This window comes from Bos indicus x Bos taurus, chromosome 16 (genome assembly GCF_003369695.1).
Source record: "Bos indicus x Bos taurus breed Angus x Brahman F1 hybrid chromosome 16, Bos_hybrid_MaternalHap_v2.0, whole genome shotgun sequence".
NCBI classification, from domain to species: domain Eukaryota; kingdom Metazoa; phylum Chordata; class Mammalia; order Artiodactyla; family Bovidae; genus Bos; species Bos indicus x Bos taurus.
The window spans coordinates 28,015,477-28,034,223 of record NC_040091.1 but is presented as its reverse complement, the minus strand read 5'-3'; the positions used below and the strand labels follow the sequence as shown (position 1 = coordinate 28,034,223).

General features: G+C 41.7%; 1 protein-coding gene across 15 annotated transcripts in view; it reads left to right on the top strand.

Annotated features, from left to right (window-relative positions):
- Positions 1 to 13,577: 13,577 nt before the first annotated feature.
- The window catches only part of ENAH (ENAH, actin regulator), a 157,737-nt gene continuing 152,567 nt past the window's right edge, over positions 13,578 to 18,747 (top strand). For 9 of the 15 annotated variants that reach the window (XM_027564599.1, XM_027564597.1, XM_027564593.1 and 6 more), the window contains exon 1: positions 14,250 to 14,499. In XM_027564599.1, coding sequence (XP_027420400.1) covers positions 14,453 to 14,499 — 47 coding nt within the window. In that variant the 5' untranslated portion in view covers positions 14,250 to 14,452. Of the gene's footprint in view, positions 14,109 to 14,249; positions 14,500 to 18,747 lie in introns of those variants that run through there. The other 6 variants (XM_027564594.1, XM_027564598.1, XM_027564585.1 and 3 more) reach the window with 6 other exon arrangements.

The following is an 18,747-nucleotide window of genomic DNA, read 5'->3' as shown; positions in this document are numbered from 1 at the left end:
CTTTCTTTGGGACTGAAATGAAAACTGACCTTTTCCAGTCCTGTGGCCACTGCTGAGTTTTCCAAATTTGCTGACATATTGAGTGCAGCACTTTCATAGCATTATTTTCTAGGATTTGAAATAGCTCAACTGGAATTCCATCACCTCCACTAGCTTTGTTTGTAGTGATGCTTCCTAAGGCCCACTTGACTTCGTATTACAGGATGTCTGGCTCTAGGTGATTGTCACCATCACGATAACACCATCGTGATTATCTGGGTCATGAAGTTCTTTTTTGTACAGTTCTTCTGTGTATTCTTGCCACCTCTTAATATCTTTTGCTTCTGTTAGGTCCTTACCAGTTCTGTCCTTTATCGAGCCCATCTTTGCATGAAATTTTCCATTGGTATCTCTAATTTTCTTGAAGAGATCTCTAGTCTTTCCCATTCTGTTGTTTTCCTCTATTTCTTTGCATTGATCGCTGAGGAAAGCTTTCTTATCTCTCCTTGCTATTCTTTGGAACAGAAAAATCAAGGCACACATTTATGAGAAAATGTGAGAATGTACTGTTGCTGCTGCATTGTAGATTTAGACTAAAATGGTGCAATTTTTCATGATCACATCTGCTGCTGCTAAGTCACTTCAGTCGTGTCCGACTCTGTGTGACCCCAGAGATGGCAGCCTACCAGGCTCCTCTGTTCCTGGGATTTTCCAGGCAAGAGTAATGGAGTGGGTTGCCATTTCCTTCTCCATCACATCTGCTAGCAAAGTTAATTGTGAAGAATCTCACTGTTTTCCTCCTATCACTTTATAGTGAATAAATTCTGCTCCTCAAGCATCAAAGTCAATGATAATCCACTCTTCTGTAATTAGCACCACTTCATCCATCATGCAGTCTGAAATATGTTGAAATACAATGTTTTGCTGGATTTCAAATAATAAATATAGAATTTTAAAAACATTAGAACTAGAAAGATATTATTCTTTCTCAATTTAAAGAGAAAGAAACAAAGAAGATAAACAAATTGCCTAAAGGCAGATTTTTTTTTTTTCATTTATTCACCCAGTCCTTCATCCACATATTCAAGCAACCACGGTTAGCAGGCAGGAGTCAATGTGAGGCCCTCCGAATGCAAAAAGAGTGTAATAAGATACCAAGACTGTTTTTAAGGCTTTAAACTCCAGCAAGAAGAGGCAGGCAACCCCACAATTAATCACCACAGTGGACTGTGCTCAGGACCTTGTTGGCAGCATGGGCTAAGTGCTACCAAAGCACAAAGATAAAGGTTAATTTTACCTGAGACAGTCAGGAAGGTTTCCCAGAAGAGGAGACTTTTGAACTGGGCCTTAAGGAATGAAGATTTCTTGTGTTCATGTAGAGAAGAGCAAAAGGCAACCCAAGCAGAATATACAACATGAGCAAAGCGTCAAATTCATGAGCATCTGTGGCAGGACTAGGGAATGGCCATCAGCCTAAGGTGCAAGGGTGTGGGGAGAAAAGGCAGGGGGAAAAATGGCAGAAAATTGATCTTAAAGAATCTCATGTGGTTAAATTGGTAAAAACTTTGAATGTCCTGCTGAGTGTGAATTTTATTCCAAGAAAATATGGGTTCGTGAAAGGCTTATAAGTAGGGCTGGGATATGATCAGAACTTGGTTTGCACCGGGGATGAGTTAGAAATTTACATCCTAGACAGGAGATGATGAGAGCCTAAATGTGGAAGAGTGGCAGTGGTGGAACAAAGAAGATACATGAATATCCAGTAAGCAAATAAAAAAACACTCAACTCACTAGTCATTAGGGAAATAGGAGTTAGAACCACAATGAGATGACACTACATATACTAGAATGGTTTAACTTAAAAAGGCAGACCGTACTAAGTGTTGGCAAGGATTCTCATATATGGAATTCTCATATACTGCTGGTAGGAATGTAAAATGGTACAATTTTGGAAAACAGCTTGGCAGATTTCTATAAGGTTAAATATACACTAATTACATGATCCAGCCCTTCCAAATCTAATTCTTTACCAAAGAAAAATAAAAACATATTCATTTCAGTATTCAAAATCCACAGAGTCCACAGAGACTTGTAGATGAATGATCACATCAGCTGTAAATGTATATCAGCACAATAACCTAAACACTGGAAACCCTAATGTGTATCAGTGAATAAACAGCATAAAATGAATACTGAGAAATAAAAAGTAATGATCTATTAATACCTGTAACAGCACAGAGGAATCACAAATGCATTACATTAGGTAAAAGAAGTCAGCACAAGAATACATACTGCATAATTACATTTATGAAAAACTCCAGAAGAGACAAATCTAATCTACAATAATACAAAGCAGACCAATGGTTGCCTGGGGCAGAGGGAAGGATTGACTAGAAAGAGTCACAGGGGAATATTTTTGGAGTGATGGAGTTGTCCTATACCTTAATTGTGATGGTGGTCATAGGGTATATAAATTTGACAAAACTCAAGTAAATGTGGATGCATTTTATTATATATAAATTATGTTACAATAAATTTCATTTAAAAATAGTAAATTGAACTTGGTGAATAAAATTAACTAAAAACATGGCAGTTGATCTGATTTTACAAATTTTTCCATTGTGTATATGCATGTGGTCAATCATGTCCTACTCCTTGCAACCCCATGGACTATAGACCGCCAGGCTACTCTGTCCATAGAATTTTCCAGGCAAGAATACTGGAGTGGGTTGCCATTTCCTACTCCAGGGGATCTTCCTGATCCAGGGGTTCAACCTGTGTCTCTTGTGTTTCCTGAATTGGCAGGTGGATTCTTTACCACCAGCACCACCTAGGTTTTTCCACTGGTTCTATTTAATTATAAATTGATGTCTTAAAATAATCAAAAAGACGCAGACAGAAACAAATACAAAAAGGATCTCCCATTCCATTTCATTCCTTCAATCAGAAGGAGAGAGTTATATAGTAAAATTCAGCAGCCGATACAGAGTCCCAGTTCCATGTATTAGGAAAAAGCAACTTAAGTAGATGTTAATGTGGTATTAGTAAACTCCACTAGATTGGAAATAATTTATTTTATGGATTCATGAATCACCTTTCACCCATTCGAAAAGTCATTTTTATATTTTTCTATATTTTGAATGTATCTCTTCTGTATGCACTTAAACTCCATAAAATAGTTGAGCTATCTTTAATAGTGCTGATCCTAGACATTTCTTTATTCCTTTGTATTTTCATTTTTATTCTTATTTTCACAATTTTTATTATACATCCAGGGGAAAAGAAATTGTGGAAAAGTAAAATATGAAGGAAGATAAAGTAAAGGAGAGAGACATTGCACAGAACTTGTTCCATAACAACTCTGCCATCGTTCAGACTTTTCTCTATTCTTTTCCATGTTACTCCTTAAAGGAATGATTGCCTGGGAAGGAGAAGAACTTGGAAAGGAAGCCAGAAGGATTAAGACCTGCTTTATCTCGATCTTCAGGGGAAATTCCCTCCCTTCTTTTCAGGAATCTCTCTTTTCCTCCCTCCAGAGGTGTGATTCTACGAGGGTTCTCAAGCGAGGGAGGCATGGACCTAAGCTGGACCAATCAAAGTCCTTCATCCCTGGCCAGTGTTTCGGTCAGGTATGCGCACATGACCCAAGCAAGTCAATCAGAGCTTATCTCTGTTCCTCCCACGTACAATTTGTTGAGGTAGAACATGTCCCTCCTTGATAGCCAAGTAAGAGGTGAGCCAGAAGCTCTGGCAGCTGTATTACAGCTTTGTGAAGAAGCCAGTCTGAGAGGAAGAAGCGATTACTCAGAATTAGACAGAAGGCAGAGAAAGAGTCTTGCCTGTTTGGCACGTTGGTCATCCCTGCCTTTCCTGAGATTTTATGACATGAGAAATAATTCCCTCAGTTCAAGTTGGTTTTTGTCTATTATAATCTTTTAAAAGGAGTGATTAATGTAGGAAAGTAGGAACTCTTGTCCTCCGACTTGGACTACAATGCAATCAGTCTTTCTAGGGCAGCAGAGAGCGGCTGGGGGCTCTAATGAAAGAAATATTCAGGGGTCCTCCAACAAGGGCATGTGTGTGTTGATACATTCAGGACTGCTTCCAGAACTCTGCACTCCACATATTTCTAAAGGGCCTCCCCTCTCTCTGACTCCCTTCCTGACCCAGATTAACACTTCTAATCAGACCTAAGCGTCTTGAGCTCTAAGTTCCCTTCTTAGAGCCTTCTCAGATCTCTTACGTACTCTAGCTTCACTAAAGTCATTTAACTGGACTGCTGCCTAGTAAGTCTGGAGGCCAAGATCCAAAATATTGCTATGAGACCTCCAGGAATCTCTGCTTCATTCCTTCTTTCCTCTTTGGAGAGAAATGGACTTCTTCAACTCTTCTGAAGAATGACTTCAGTGTGTTTTTCAAGTTGGAGAGAAACATGGGTTTCATCCCAACTTCTGCCTGGCTCCTTAGTCATGATATACCGACAATGGTCCCTCACTGAGAACTCTGCCAAGGGTAACTGAGCAGGAGCTGATTCCTCAGAGTTTGGTGGATGAGGGGTGGAGCTTCTTCCTCATACTTAGCTTTGCCACCAACCTGATGGCCTGAGAGGGGTGCTTTCCCCCATAGAAACTTGAACTTGAACATGGACAGATACTTTTCTTTTAAGACCGTGTGGACCCACTGAAAGCAATTTGGAGCATTCAAATAAGATTTTGCTAAAGATCTGTGGATAACAAAAGAAAAACAAGCAGAGGGAAACAAGAATCTAGATTACCTGGTTTGTAAGTTACGGTTCTTGCTCATGAACTCAAGTGCTCCTGTCTTATCTGCTTGTAATTTTGTATACTGCCTTTTTATTATCCTGTGCATTCTTTCCCATTTTGCAGGTTCTGTCTTATTTTGGAGGAAGAACTTCCAAGTATCAATATAATAATCAAACAACTAGTGAGGACTTTTGATGCCTAAAGGTGCATAGACTCTGAGACGTCTTCAGAGCATCTCTTGACAAGACAACCTGGGCAAAAGTGAACATCCTTCAACTAGAGCAACCATTTCCCTCACAGTGCAGCAGCCACCACTCTCCTCAAAGAATGTGGGAACTTCTTGAAGAAGAGAATTGATGTATCAGCTAACTTTGTTGTATAACAAACTATCACTTAATGTTGCTGCTGCTGCTAAGTCACTTCAGTCGTGTCCGACTCTGTGCGACACCATAGACGGCAGCCCACCAGGCTCCCCTGTCCCTGGGATTCTCCAGGCAAGAATACTGGAGTGGGTTGCCATTTCCTTCTCCAGTGCAGGAAAGTGAAAAGTGAAACTGAAGTCGCTCAGTCATGCACGACCCTCAGCGACCCCATGGACTGCAGCCTTCCAGGCTTTTCCATCCACGGGATTTTCCAGGCAAAAGTACTGGAGTGGGGTGCCATTGCCTTCTCCAATCTCTTAACATTAGCCACCTTGAAACAATAACCATTATTTTTTCATGATTTTGTGGATTGACTGGCCAGTTATTTTGGTCTGGTAGCTACTTTGAATTGGATTTCTATCAGCTGCCCCCAGAAACCTAACAAAAATATAGGTTTGACCTTCTATTGACCTCAAATAGAAGATCAAAGGAGAAAAGCTCCTTTCCCTTGACAGACTTTTGTAAAAATTTTTATTTTATATTATTTAACATTTTATAGTAATTTAACAATGTTATATTAGTTTTAGGTATACAGCAAAGTGATTCAGTTTTGCATATACATATACTTATTCTTTTCCAAATTCTTTTCCCATTTAGGTTATTACAGAGTACTGAGGAGAGTTTCATGTGTTATACAGTAGGTCCTTGTTGGTCATCTATCTTTTAAGTATAGTTCTTTGATACGTTGATCGTAACAGTGGACATAATTCCCTATGGTAGATGTAGCATCAGGGCCCCTTGTTACTATATTCCACTGAGTGTCTTCTCACTAGAAACCCCATCATTAGGAGAGGATTATATGCCTTATAGTTTATGAACTGATGTCAAATGAGTAGGAGTTAACTAAGATATCAAATTGCTGCATGTCAATAACTTTTATGCACTTTTGCTCATCACTTAGACTGCTTTAATTCTTCCTTCCCTACTTGTCTCATCCCAACCGGTTTTAGAACAGAGTTATTCTGGAAAGCATTCATTGAGTCAAACCTGACATAAACTATGAACTTAGCTCGTTACATCAACTTTCAAAATTAAACAGACTGTCCAGTGTTTAGGATACCAGAAGAACATGAAGAATCACAGACCAGCTTTCTTAGGAATTGTTTCTTAACTTAATTTGGGCATCATTCAGTAGGAAAGGCATGCCTAACCCGACTTAATATTAAACAGAGGTCTGAAGATATAAATAACTCAAATAAAGCAAATCAAGATCACCATCTCATTAGTAACAGGAGAGAAAATAAAATGAAAAAATAAGTTGGAAAAGACCAGACTCTGAACTTTTGAAGGGAAATATTTGCAAGTGAGAGACACTGAATAAAATCAAGTACAATGAGATGCTTAATGAAGGCAACATTACAAAAAAACACATAAAACAGGAGCTATTTAAAGAAAAATTATTTATCAGATGCTTGATGATATAAAATGCCACCTGAGTTAGACAAGAAAGCCTGAACAGGAAGCTCAGATGGCAGAGTTCTATTCAAGGCCTTTCCCTAAAATATTGTAACCATACATATTGGTGATAAATTTGCAGTGAGTACTTAAGTCCTAAAAAAGTTTCACAAGAAGAAAAATGAAAAAATACATGATTCCTTTTCAAAGATTCTTGTTAAGTCTCATCTAGACTAAGACGTTTATGGTCAATTGCTTTGCAAACAACCATAGCTAAAGATAGCACGGGTCACCAAAGGGGTATGGTATTTCCTATCTAGTCTCTCTGATACTAGTTAGAACATTAATGAAGAATATATAGACACTTCTCTCAACACCTTTGAAAACACACTTGGGCTTGGCTTCACTTCATTTATTGCCCTGTTTTCAACCAAAAATGTTAGCCAATATACTCGAAGGATTCCTATATGAGTTTTTGCTTCACTGAATTGATTTAAGGAAACTAAAGCTCAACATTCAGAAAACGAAGATCATGGCATCTGGTCCCACCACTTCATGGGAAATAGATGGGGAAACAGTGGAAACAGTGGCTGACTTTATTTTTTGGGGCTCCAAAAATCACTGCAGATGGTGACTGCAGCCGTGAAATTAAAAGATGCTTACTCCTTGGAAGGAAAGTTATGACCACCCTAGATAGCATATTGAAAAGCAGAGACAATACTTTGCCAACAAAGGTCCGCCTAGTCAAGGCTATGGTTTTTCCAGTGGTCATGTATGGATGTGAGAGTTGGACTGTGAAGAAAGCTGAGTGCCGAAGAATTGATGCTTTTGAACTGTGGTGTTGGAGAAGACTCTTGAGAGTCCCTTGGACTGCAAGGAGATCCAACCAGTCCATTCTGAAGGAGCTCAGCCCTGGGAGTTCTTTGGAAGGAATGATGCTAAAGCTGAAACTCCAGTACTTTGGCCACCTCATGCGAAGAGTTGACTCATTGGAAAAGACTCGGATGCTGGGAGGGATTGGGGGCATGAGGAAAAGGGGACGACAGAGGATGAGATGGCTGGATGGCATCACCGACTCTATGGACGTGAGTTTGAGAGAACTCCAAGAGTTGGTGATGGACAGGGAGGCCTGGTGTACTGCAATTCATGGGGTTGCAAAGAGTCGGACACGAGTGAGCGACTGAACTGAACTGAACTGAACTGAACCTCTATAAGCTCAGTTAACCTCTGCTAGTTGTATGGCTGGGCTATCTAAGGGAAGGAGGGTGAATGAATGAATGATCATTGGTCCCTTCTCAGTAGCATTATTATGCTGAAAAAAAAAATTAATTGAAGTTCCCTAATTTGGAGATGCAGTTAACTCATATACTGAGTCCCTGCATGATACAGGGTACAAGCATAGGCCCTTGATATACAGATCTCTGGCTAAGGGAGGGGTTTATTCATAGTTTGGGTAGTCCATGTCACGATTTACAAGATGGGCTATTGCTGTAGCACAATTGGGACTTAAAGTGACTTGTGTTTTGTTTTCTTTGTTTTTAACTATGTTCGTTCCGTTTCCTAAATGGAACTTGAGTCTTTTGTTCCTTTTCTTTAATCAGAGAAGTGAAGTGAAATAGAAGCCACCTAATGCAGAGCTGGAGTGTGGGCTCGTGGAAATGGCCTTTCTGACTTTTTCTTTCCTAGCTGGGTGGCTTTGGGTTAATCTCTACACTTTTCTGTACCTGACCTTCATGAACTACAAGTATGGCAAGGATGACAGTAATGGTGTGCAGGTTCAAGGAATATTGTAAGGATGGACTGAATGAGTGTATGTGAGTGCCTAGTAGATTAGCACACATCTTTATTGGCTAGCCAATCACTTACATTCACTTCTTACGTTCCTGTGACTCAAAGGACACTTCTTCCCTCAAATGTAAAGCCAATCTTTGCCAGCTTCCATCTAAAGCCAGCAAATTAGTACAGAGAGGAGAGGGGAATCAAAGTAAATTTGGGCCTTAACTGCCTTAATTTTTGATTTGCAATTCAATTCATTTGCCACTAGAATGGGCTTCCTCAGTGGCTCAGCAGTAAAGAATCTGCTTGTCAATGCGAAGGTGTAGGCTTGATCCCTGGGTCAGAAGATCCCCTGGAGAAGGAAATGGCAACCCACTGTAATATTCTTGCCTGGGAAATCTCATAGAGGAGCCTGGTGACTTACAGACCATGGGGTCACAAAGAGTTGGGCATAACTGCGTGACTAAACAATAATCTTAGAATAGTTAGCCACTGGCTACTTTGGTCAAAGCACTCAACTTCTTCATACACAAAATACCGTGTCACCATTCTATTTTACCGTAAGTTGGTAGCAATGATAAATGACTTGAGTACTAGAATGTTTCGAGGCTAAATGAAAGTATTACAATTAGTGACATTAATAATTATTTTCTGATTATTGCTGCTTATCTTTTGGCTTTAGCAAAACTTGATTAGAGATTGAATTTTTATGTTAAACCCAAGAAAATGATCTCTCAACCTGGAATTTGGCCAGGTTACCATGCTGAGCAACAGTTTCAAAGAAAAAGATAATTGGGATTTTTAATAAGCTTTGAAATTTTCCTGAAAGGTGGGCTGAAAGTTACAAAAGACATGGTATTAGGCAGTGTGACTTTAAACAGTTCATTCAGGATATATCCTAGTGATAATATCTTTCTTCTGTACCATGATTAGCCAGAAAAATAATCTTTTATTAGCTCTTCCCCTGATCTCCTTTGAGGAAATACTCCAAGGTCAGTTGTTGCCCAATCATAATGTCCCTAGGATAATTGACTGGTATTTTCAAATTTGATTAAGTCAATGGGACAAGTAAATCAACTCAATGCAAGAGACAGGGCAACCACTCATTTTTCTTGCCAAGCTATCAGCCAGATTTTATAAGAGATAAATCAGAATAGGGTTATGGCGATGCTTCTTTCCAATCCAATTACTAAAGCATCATGACTTGATCGTTATCTAGAAATGAAGCCCACCTGCTGTACTTTTTAAATGGGATCCATGCCTGAATTTTGTGGAAATAATGCCTTGCATTGTATAGAATGTGGCCTCTACCAATTGTTACTCTAATATTATTCAGGCTTTAGAAATCTTCTGCCAAGTTTAAACACTGTGGCAGTAAGAAAAGAAAGAGACTCTGGGAAAGAGGAAATGAAATTAACTGAATAAATCCTAATTTGGAAGGGAGAAAAATGACAAATGGCAGAAAAATGCAAATGGCAGAGAGGCAAATAGTTTGCTCTAACATCTTTGTCTTCTGATAATATTTTTGAACCAAGATTATATATGGACAGTTAAAGTTGAAAGATAAGTAATAAAAATATCTTGAATCCTACTGGAATATCATGCTATATATTATTTTTTTTCCCATTCTTGGGGAAACAAACAAAAATTACATTAATTGCCACAAAAGAAAACCCAATCCCGTTACATCTAGGTGAAAGTATACAATCACATTCGCTCCAAACTACTTCTTGTCCTCACCCATCGCTATGTAACTCTTGGTTTTTCAGGGGAGATCCCTTTTTTGGGTGATGGAGGAGACTGTGCCTACAATCCTTAGCAATAATTTCCTGACTGCTAAGCAGCATTAGTCATGCATCCTCCTCATGCCCATAAATGGAGGATAAGCCTACACTGATGCTATCAGACGAATTTAAACAAGGCCTGTTCTGAGAGAACCCTCAGAGCCAGACTGACAACACTCCTGCAGCAAACCCATCTTCAATAGAAGTGTGTTTTGTTTCATCTTACACTTGGGCACACACTACTAACAGAGGCACAGAACAACTTGGATTGCGGGGATCGCTGTGCATACCTAGGGCTTGGAGCAGGCTTTCCATTGTGGTGTTAAGCTGGGGTGTTGCTCTGTAAGCCAAAGTTTAAGTCCATATACTCAGTACTAAGAAGAGATTGTATTTCTTTTGATGAAGAGTTTCCTCTTCATCTTTGATTAGAGCAGTCACTCATTTATTTATTCATTTATTTGTTTATTTCCAAACATCCAGGTGCCTACCTGAGGGCCAGGTATTGGGCTTCAGACTGAGCAACACTTGTGAGAGAAAAATGCGAGCGATTTTCACCATTCAGCCAAGCCAATAAAATCATCGAATTTTAAAGCAGCTTTACATTTTACTAACTCACTTACTTATGCCCTAGGAAGGCAGTATGATGTGGTAGAAGGAGCAATGGACCAATAATTAGAAATCCTGGGTTTAAGTTCCAGTTCTACCAGAAAGAGACTGCGTAACTATGGGGCAGTTTACTTAACCTCTCTGGGCCTCACTTTCCTTTTTTGAAAAAATGAGTGGGTTGGACTTAAGATTCCTTCCATCTCTAAAATTCTTTTATTCTATACAGTAACACATTCCACAAAGTTTCCTTTGTGACCAGAATTAGTTGGTGAATTCCCAGCTCAAGTTTCCCTTTTGCTCTTTTATTGTTAAACCAAATATGAACAAGAAGTAATAATATTTTGTCACAGCCAACAAATTGCCCTTCCACTGAATGACCTTTGGAGGTCAGGCCACCCATCACAACATCTAAATCCAAAGGCAATGGTATGATCAACTTGTGAGCTGGCGGGCTGCCATCCAAAAGTATGGAAATGGTTGTAGCCAGCCAAAATTCTTGGCTGGTACATTTTTAATAAACATAGAAAATAAGAACAGCATTTTCCACTTGGATTGCTTAATTTGGTGCCCATACCATTGGAACACTTGCTGGAAGGATAAAGATGATGTGATATATCACTTATTTAGCGCAGGATGGATTAACTTGCACAAATGAGAAGTAGGTTATGGAGTCATCTGTAAGGCATTTTTATCCTTGCCTCTTGTCTCTGGCAGGAGATAGCTTGAGTCATTACAGCAACATCTCCACCCCTTTTGGCCCTTTGTAAGAGTTTTCCCTGAAACATAAGCTCTGCTGGATTTACTGTATTGCTATGAATGGACTAAGGCAAATTGGTGTGAATTCTTTGTGGTCGAATACCTCTTCTTAATATTTTTGCAAGATGGTTCAACATGTCTTATTATTACTTTTCCAAGGAAAAAACCTCCACAGCAAATGTTCTCTGGTTAATTTGGAGACTATCTGAGGTGCATGTGTTTTAATTACATAAATAACAGTGAGTACTTAGGATAGGACAATGAGCCTCATAGTTAGTAGCTATGGTTTTTAATTGTGGTGATTGCACAAACTCATCCAGTTCTGGGGTTCTGTATTTCTCTGTCTCTACCTGTAATATGGCAGCAAGGACATTTGATGGGCAAGACTGTTTCCTTTCTAGTGCTTGGAGATCCCTGAATAAAATACACTGTGATAGTTAAGATGTAATTAGACATGTGGGTGGAAATTAGTGTTCAAGCACACCATGTCTAAGCAGAGTCATTGTGCCTGCTTTTTTACTACCTGAGGCCACCCTGGTCCTGTGCCATAGCTCCAGGTCACTGAGTATACAGGGCTGTTGGTTAGAGGCTGCAGGTTCCAAAAAGAAAATAACTGGTATTGAATCTGAAACCGGGAAGCTTTTTATAGCTAAAACTGGGCCACACAGTTCTACTATAGACAAGTCAGGCATTCACCAAGTATGACTATAACCTGTTCACTTTTCTTTTGGAAGTGTACACGATCTCAATGATCAAAACTATAATTTGAATTGTACCTCCATCTTATAAAACACCAAAACTTTCGACTAGATTTCCGGAGTCATGGCAGGTCCTCCATTTTGGATTAGATTCTCCAGTCATCCGGACCCAGTAGCAATAGACCTTTTCCTTCTCAGTCATCTTAAAAAACACACACTTCTTCTTGGGACTACAAAAGGCCTGCAATTTGTCCAGTTTAATTTTTCATTTGATTTTTGGATTTGCTTCTGGATACCTAAAAACTCCCACTACTGTAAATCCTGGCTTTCTGGATGGACTCCCCCATCCCCCAACGCCACTGACTTTAAATGAGTTTGCTTCGCCAGCATTTTACATTTTACCTTTTAAAGGTGATTTCAAGACCAACCCAATGATGGAAAATTTAAAACCATCATTATATCATTCATATCCCTCCCCGGCCCCCCTGCACCCCTACCCTGAGTCTCCCACCCTTTATCCCCCTGTTGCGGCCGGAATTCCCTTTTTGCTAATGACGACAGAAAGCGGTTTCCCGAGCTGCGTTTCTTCTTCCACTCTTGCTGCTGCACACGATGCCTCGCGCGTCTCCCGGCGACTGCGTTTCCCCGCGAGTTGGCCGCGTTCTTTCGGGGATGAAGTCATCCCTATACATGGTGTGTGCCTATCAGTTCGTTACATCGGTACAGCACACTGGGATTCCTCGGAAAGAAAAGGAGCGAAGCGAACAATGATGACCATATTTTACATGTACACGCCACCCCTCCCCCCAGCCCGGAGGAATCGCCTGGAGCCGCGCGAGGCGGGGGCGGGCCGTGGGGCTGGCCGGGATGCCCAACGACTGGCATGTCCGGGTCGTGAGATACAGCAACAGGGCGAGCTGAGGACAAGCCCCGCGCGAGGGCACCCGGACGGGCAGATCCGGAGTCCCCCCGGCCCGGCCCAGTCTCACGCATCCTGATCGCCGCCTCCCGGCTCCCCACGCCTGTGCCCGCAGGTCCCGCACCGGGAGGTCCTGGCGCCCCAGTCTGGGCACTCAGCGCTCTGGCGCGGGGGAGGCCCGGGAGCTCCCCCAGGCTCAGGGGAGCGGGAGTAGACTGGGGGCGGGGGAGGGGGGGCGACGGCCAAGGACAACTCGGGGCGGGGGTGTGGGCAGCCCTGATCCCAGGGGGCCGGGGGGCGGGGGCGGGGGCGGGGTGGGAAAGCAACAAAGAGCCTTTGCTAACCCGCCGTCGCCAAGCCCGCTCCCGCCCCTCGCGGCTCCCCGCAGGCCGGCGGGGTCCCGGGCCGGCGGCGCGGGGCGGGGAGCCCGGCCCCCCTGCCTCCCCTCCCCCCCCGCACCGCCCCCTCGCCCACGGGGGAAGGAGGGGAGGAAGGCGGCGCCTGCGTGCTCCTCCGCCGCGCGCCCCGCCTCCTCCCGGGCTCCTCGCGGCTATCCCGACTCTCCTCCCGCGGCTGCCGCAGCTGCCGGTTGCACACGGCCTCGGCGGCGGGCGCGGCGGGGCGCGATCCTGTGGAGCGGCGGCCGGGCGCGCGGCCCCGGCGGGCACCCCTCCGAGGGCGGCCAAAGAAGCTCCCGGGAGAGGAGGAGGTGAAGGAGGAGGAGGTGGGGGGCTGCGACGGCCGCGGGACCCACAGTCGGCGCCTCGGCCTCTCCGCCCCCTCCCCAGCTTTTCTTTCGCCCGCTCCTCTCCCGCTCCGGACCGGCGCCTCGGCTTTGTGCGAGGAGATGGTGTAGCCCCGCGGCCGCCCGAAGGAGGAGCTGGACACTTGTCTGCCAGCCCATAGCTGCGTCCCCGCCCCTGGAGGAGAGACCCCCCCCCCCTGCTCGGCTCGGCGCCTCCCGCGTCTCCCGGCTGCTGGGGAAGCCTCGGCGCGGCCGGCACCATGAGGTGAGGGGCGCGCGGGGCGGGGGCCGGCGGGCCATTGTGCCGCGGGAGCCGCGACCCCTCTCTCTCTCTCTCTCTCCCCCCGGACCCCGCCTTCCCTCTCCCGGCCCGGCGCGTCTCCCAGGTCTCCGGTCTCTATCTCCCCCCCTCCCCCTTTGTCCCTTCTCATTTCTCTTTCTTTCTTGTAATCCTCCCCAGCCCCTCTTATTGGGGGGGGGGGGGCGTTCCTCTTTTCGACGTTCTCCCGTTTTTCCTCAAATGCTCCTCTTGCGCCCAGGATTTCCCTTCCTAAATTTAATGTGCTCCTGGCTCCCTCCCCCCCAGCCCTTGCGAGACAAACCTGGGAGATGGGGAGGGGTTCGAGAATCGAAGCGTGCTTGTTGCTGGGAAACAGGTATTTTTCCGTCTCTATGTAAAAATTTCGTTCACTTTTATAACAAAACTCTGGTGTTTAACTAAAAAAAAAAAGGATAAAAGTTTGAAAGACCTGAAATTTCTGTGGGGAATAAAGTGTTCTGGTAGTGGTAGGTGAAAGAGCTCAGAAAGGTGAAATTTCACGGTGGTGGGGGAAGGGAAAGAATTTATTACGTTAATATGAGGCGGGGGGAACACAGTGAAAGACTGCGATAAGTAAGTTGTTCGGGGTGTGTAAACGGGGGCGGGGGAGGGATTTGTTTGGAAAACCCTTTTCTCTTCTTCCTCTAGCAGCCTGTGTTGCATTGCAGCAGCTGCCTTTTTCCTTTTTCTCTCTAATCAATAAAACAGAAGCTAAATTATTTTTTCAGCCCCAAAGAATTGAATGTACCGTCGTAAAATGTTACTTTAATTGATACGATGAAACATATGGTGTGATATTTTTCGTGTTTGTTTCTCCAATTGTGTTAGAGAATAAACCATGATGTGGTGTGTCATTCATTGGAGATTTTTTTTCAGCCTTTCCTATGTTTTGTGTCCATAACCTTCTCTTTTCGGATTGGTGCAAGACTTCGTGAGAAATGGGACTTGGGAGACTGAAGGCTGATCCATTCTGCGTTATCATCCTTTAGGCCTTCCTTTTAGGTTAAACAATTGTGGATAAAAGTGAATTACTCCATTTCTGCCTTCTGGAAGAGATAGTCTTACAGTTCGTTTGGATTTGAATCTCCTTTGTGTTAAAAGATTAATGGCTAACCATTGCCAAGACCCTTATAGTGTAATACAGTGAGATTTGAATGATATAATCTACACATTCCTGCGTTTTGGCAAGAAAATGTCTTGTCATTGGAATTCTTTCTCAATTTAAGTAGTTCCACTTTAAACTTTTTTTTTTTTCCTATCAAGATTGAACACTACTTTCCCATTTTGGTCTTTATATATATATATATATATATATATATATATATATATATATATATATATATTTGAGATATAGCTTTCAGCTTATTGTGAATTTGAATTGTTTATCTCTGATTCAAGTTATGGAGCTTTATTTGAAGGCTTGAAAAACTGTAAGTGACCCCTTTTCCTTAGTGATTTCACAAGCAAGTTATTTTCAAGTATAGATCAGTGCAAAATGTAATTATGGCATACTTTGTAAAATATGGCTTGAAAAACTTGAGCCATGCCTTTGAACATAGTTTTTTTTTTTTTTTTTTTGAGTCAAGTTATTGATGTCCTTAAAAACTATGGAACTATAATAAAGCATTGCTAATGTTAAGTCTTGTAATAAAATATATTGCTGATTTCTGCTGTAACTTTTAATGCTTATTATAGGGGTCTTGGAGACGAGAATTTATCAAGTTTTTCCAAACTTTGGGTAAACTTCCCAACATTGAAAAATGTAAAACAATGAAAGTGAATTATTTTAAAATAAAATGATTGTATAGTTGTCAGATTCAAAGACTGAACCAAAAAGAAAAAAAAAAACTTAAAAATTAAAGAATACTCTGAAGTTTGATCACTATTATGTATAGTTATCAACCTGTCAAAGGTAAATTATATCTTCACTTAAAAATTCCTTTTCTAATAAAAAGTAATTTGTAACTTTTAAGCTGTTTTCCTGCTCAGCTCTGTTTCTTATTAAATGTAGAAAGGGGGGAATCACACTGAAGCTTTCCAGTAGCTTAAATAAAGAACATGGTACACAGGTCTGAAAAGTTTGTTAAAGTAGTCTACAGTAATTCTTTGTAGGCTAATTGTGAATAATTTACAAGCAGAAAAAGAGGATCAGCTTTTCACTTTGGAAGGCATTGGATTATTTGGTAGGTGGTTTGTGCGACTCATATGTATTCACATTTCCTTAGATAGCTGTAAAAGCAGGATAGTCTGGTAAGGAAGTGAAAAGTGCTGGTTGCAAAAAGCTCTGGCATATTTTGGTGCGTATTTAACGGCTTTTTAGGTTATATTCATATTGATTTGGTCTCGATGCTTTCCAGTATGCTAGGACGTAAATGTTATACTATTAAATTGAGTCTCTCTAATTATAAGTAGTTCTGATGCTTTAAAGGCCATCCAGAAATAGGAGTGCATGGGTAGGAAATTTCCCCTTAAGTTGGTCATAATTCTGAAGAGGGGATGTGATAAATATGTTGCGGTTTAGGCATTTGTGATAAGATCTCGTCGACGACTTTAGTTTCAGGAATGGCACTCTCACTGTGATATAATGTAATAACTCCTTTGCAGAAGGGAATGGAATAATACCTTGTGCTTGGTTGGTCGGTCATGTCCAGCTTTCTGAGATCCTGTTCCTGAAGCAATCTTAATGGCATTCTACACATTTAAAAAGCTGTGTATAGAGTTACTTGTTAGTACTTTTTTAAAAAACAGATGAGAATTAAAATGAGAACATGTATTTCTTATACAAAACAGTGAGAAGGTTGAGACCTAAAAAACTGGTACTTAGTGGAACATCCAACTTTTTGTTCTATTCTTATTTTTCATTTATGTAATGATTGAAAAGTATAAGGTGATTTGTGATAGAGGTAGGCGATTATGTGTAATATTAATATAGTATATACCTTTTAAATGATAACATTTTTGCTTAGTTGGTTAGTTACTAAAAAAATTTTTTTTTTGATAGAGGAGCTTGTCTGATATAAGATAGTTGCATGTAGCTTAGTGGCTAAGAAGAGCTCAGAAGATTTTGGATTGACATTCTTAGATCTGTATTAAATAGTCCAGGATTCCACTCACTCTTCTGTGACCTTCTCATGGAAAAAAGGTGTAGCTGAGTTGTGAGTATTCAGCCAAGTCATTTATTAGCTGGATGACCTTGAGCTGGTCACTTTATTTCACTGATCTATATTTAAAAATATGGATGCTTCCCTGGTAACTCAGACAGCAAAGCGTCTGCCTACAATGCGGGAGCCCCGGGTTCAATCCCTGGGTCGGGAAGATCCCCTGGAGAAGGAAATGGCAACCCACTCCAGTATTCATGCCTGGAAAATCCCTTGGACCAAGGAGCCTGGTGGGCTACGGTCCATGGGGTCCCAAAGAGTCGGACACAATTGAGCCACTTCACTTCCAAAATAGGGATAATTCTTTACTGGGTATTAAGGATCAAATGATAATATTGACTAGAAGACAGTGTGTATTGTGTACTTGTAGGCAATGGCACCCCACTCCAGTACTCTTGCATGGAGGAGCCTGGAAGGCTGCAGTCCATGGGGTTGCTGAGGGTCGGACAGGACTGAGCGGCTTCACTTTCACTTTTCACTTTCTTGCATTGGAGAAGGAAATGGCAACCCACTCCAGTGTTCTTGCCTGGAGAATCCCGGGGGTGACAGAGCCTGGTGGGCTGCCGTCTATGGGGTCGAACAGAGTCGGACAGAACTGAAGTGACTTAGCAGCAGCAGCAGCAGCAGCAGCAAACCTTAGACAGTTACATTGCTCATCTTGTTTTCGGGCTTAGTTCTGTGTCAGACTGGTTAGGTAAATCTTTTCGGTAGTTTGCTTCACCTCATCTAGTTCAAGGATGGCAAGCAGGTTATATTTTGCTTATCTATCCCCAGTTGATAGTGGCTGCCATGTTGATAAGGGCATAGCTGCTTTTCTGGGTTTTGTGAAAAAGGGCCATGATGTTTGATTGGGATGAGGGTTGTACAGAGTGGCAATAAAGTGTTTCCTGGTATGCTCCTAATTTAACCATCTGTGATCTAGTCCAGTCTTCTTTTTTTATAGGTGAGGAAACCGATCTTTGTTTCCTTTCCTTGTGTATCTTTAGTCTTTGAAATAGTTCTTGTGATTTTGTTACCTTAATTTATAGTAATGATAAATTTAATACACATTTTAAGAGTGTGGCATAGCTAAAGTTCAGAAGATCCTGGTTTTATATGTTGACTTGTTAATGGAGAAAACTAATAAATATGGAGATTATTCTATTATTTCAAGGATTGTTGTGTCAACGGTCAAGTGAGAGCCCATGAAAGGATAGTAATAGTAGTCTGTCTGTTCCCGTGGATCTTGCTTTATGCTTGTAGATTTTGAATGTGTGGCTTTCTTACAGAGGTTAATTTTAGGGGCAGGAGCCAAATTTGCGTTTTTTAGAATGTCAGTGCTATGTATTTAGGCATTGTTTTGCCTTGTAGGTATTAAGGAATACATCATGAATAAGAATGTGGATTGATGAAGAAAATGTACTGGTTTTTACAGCAGTCAAGGTTTT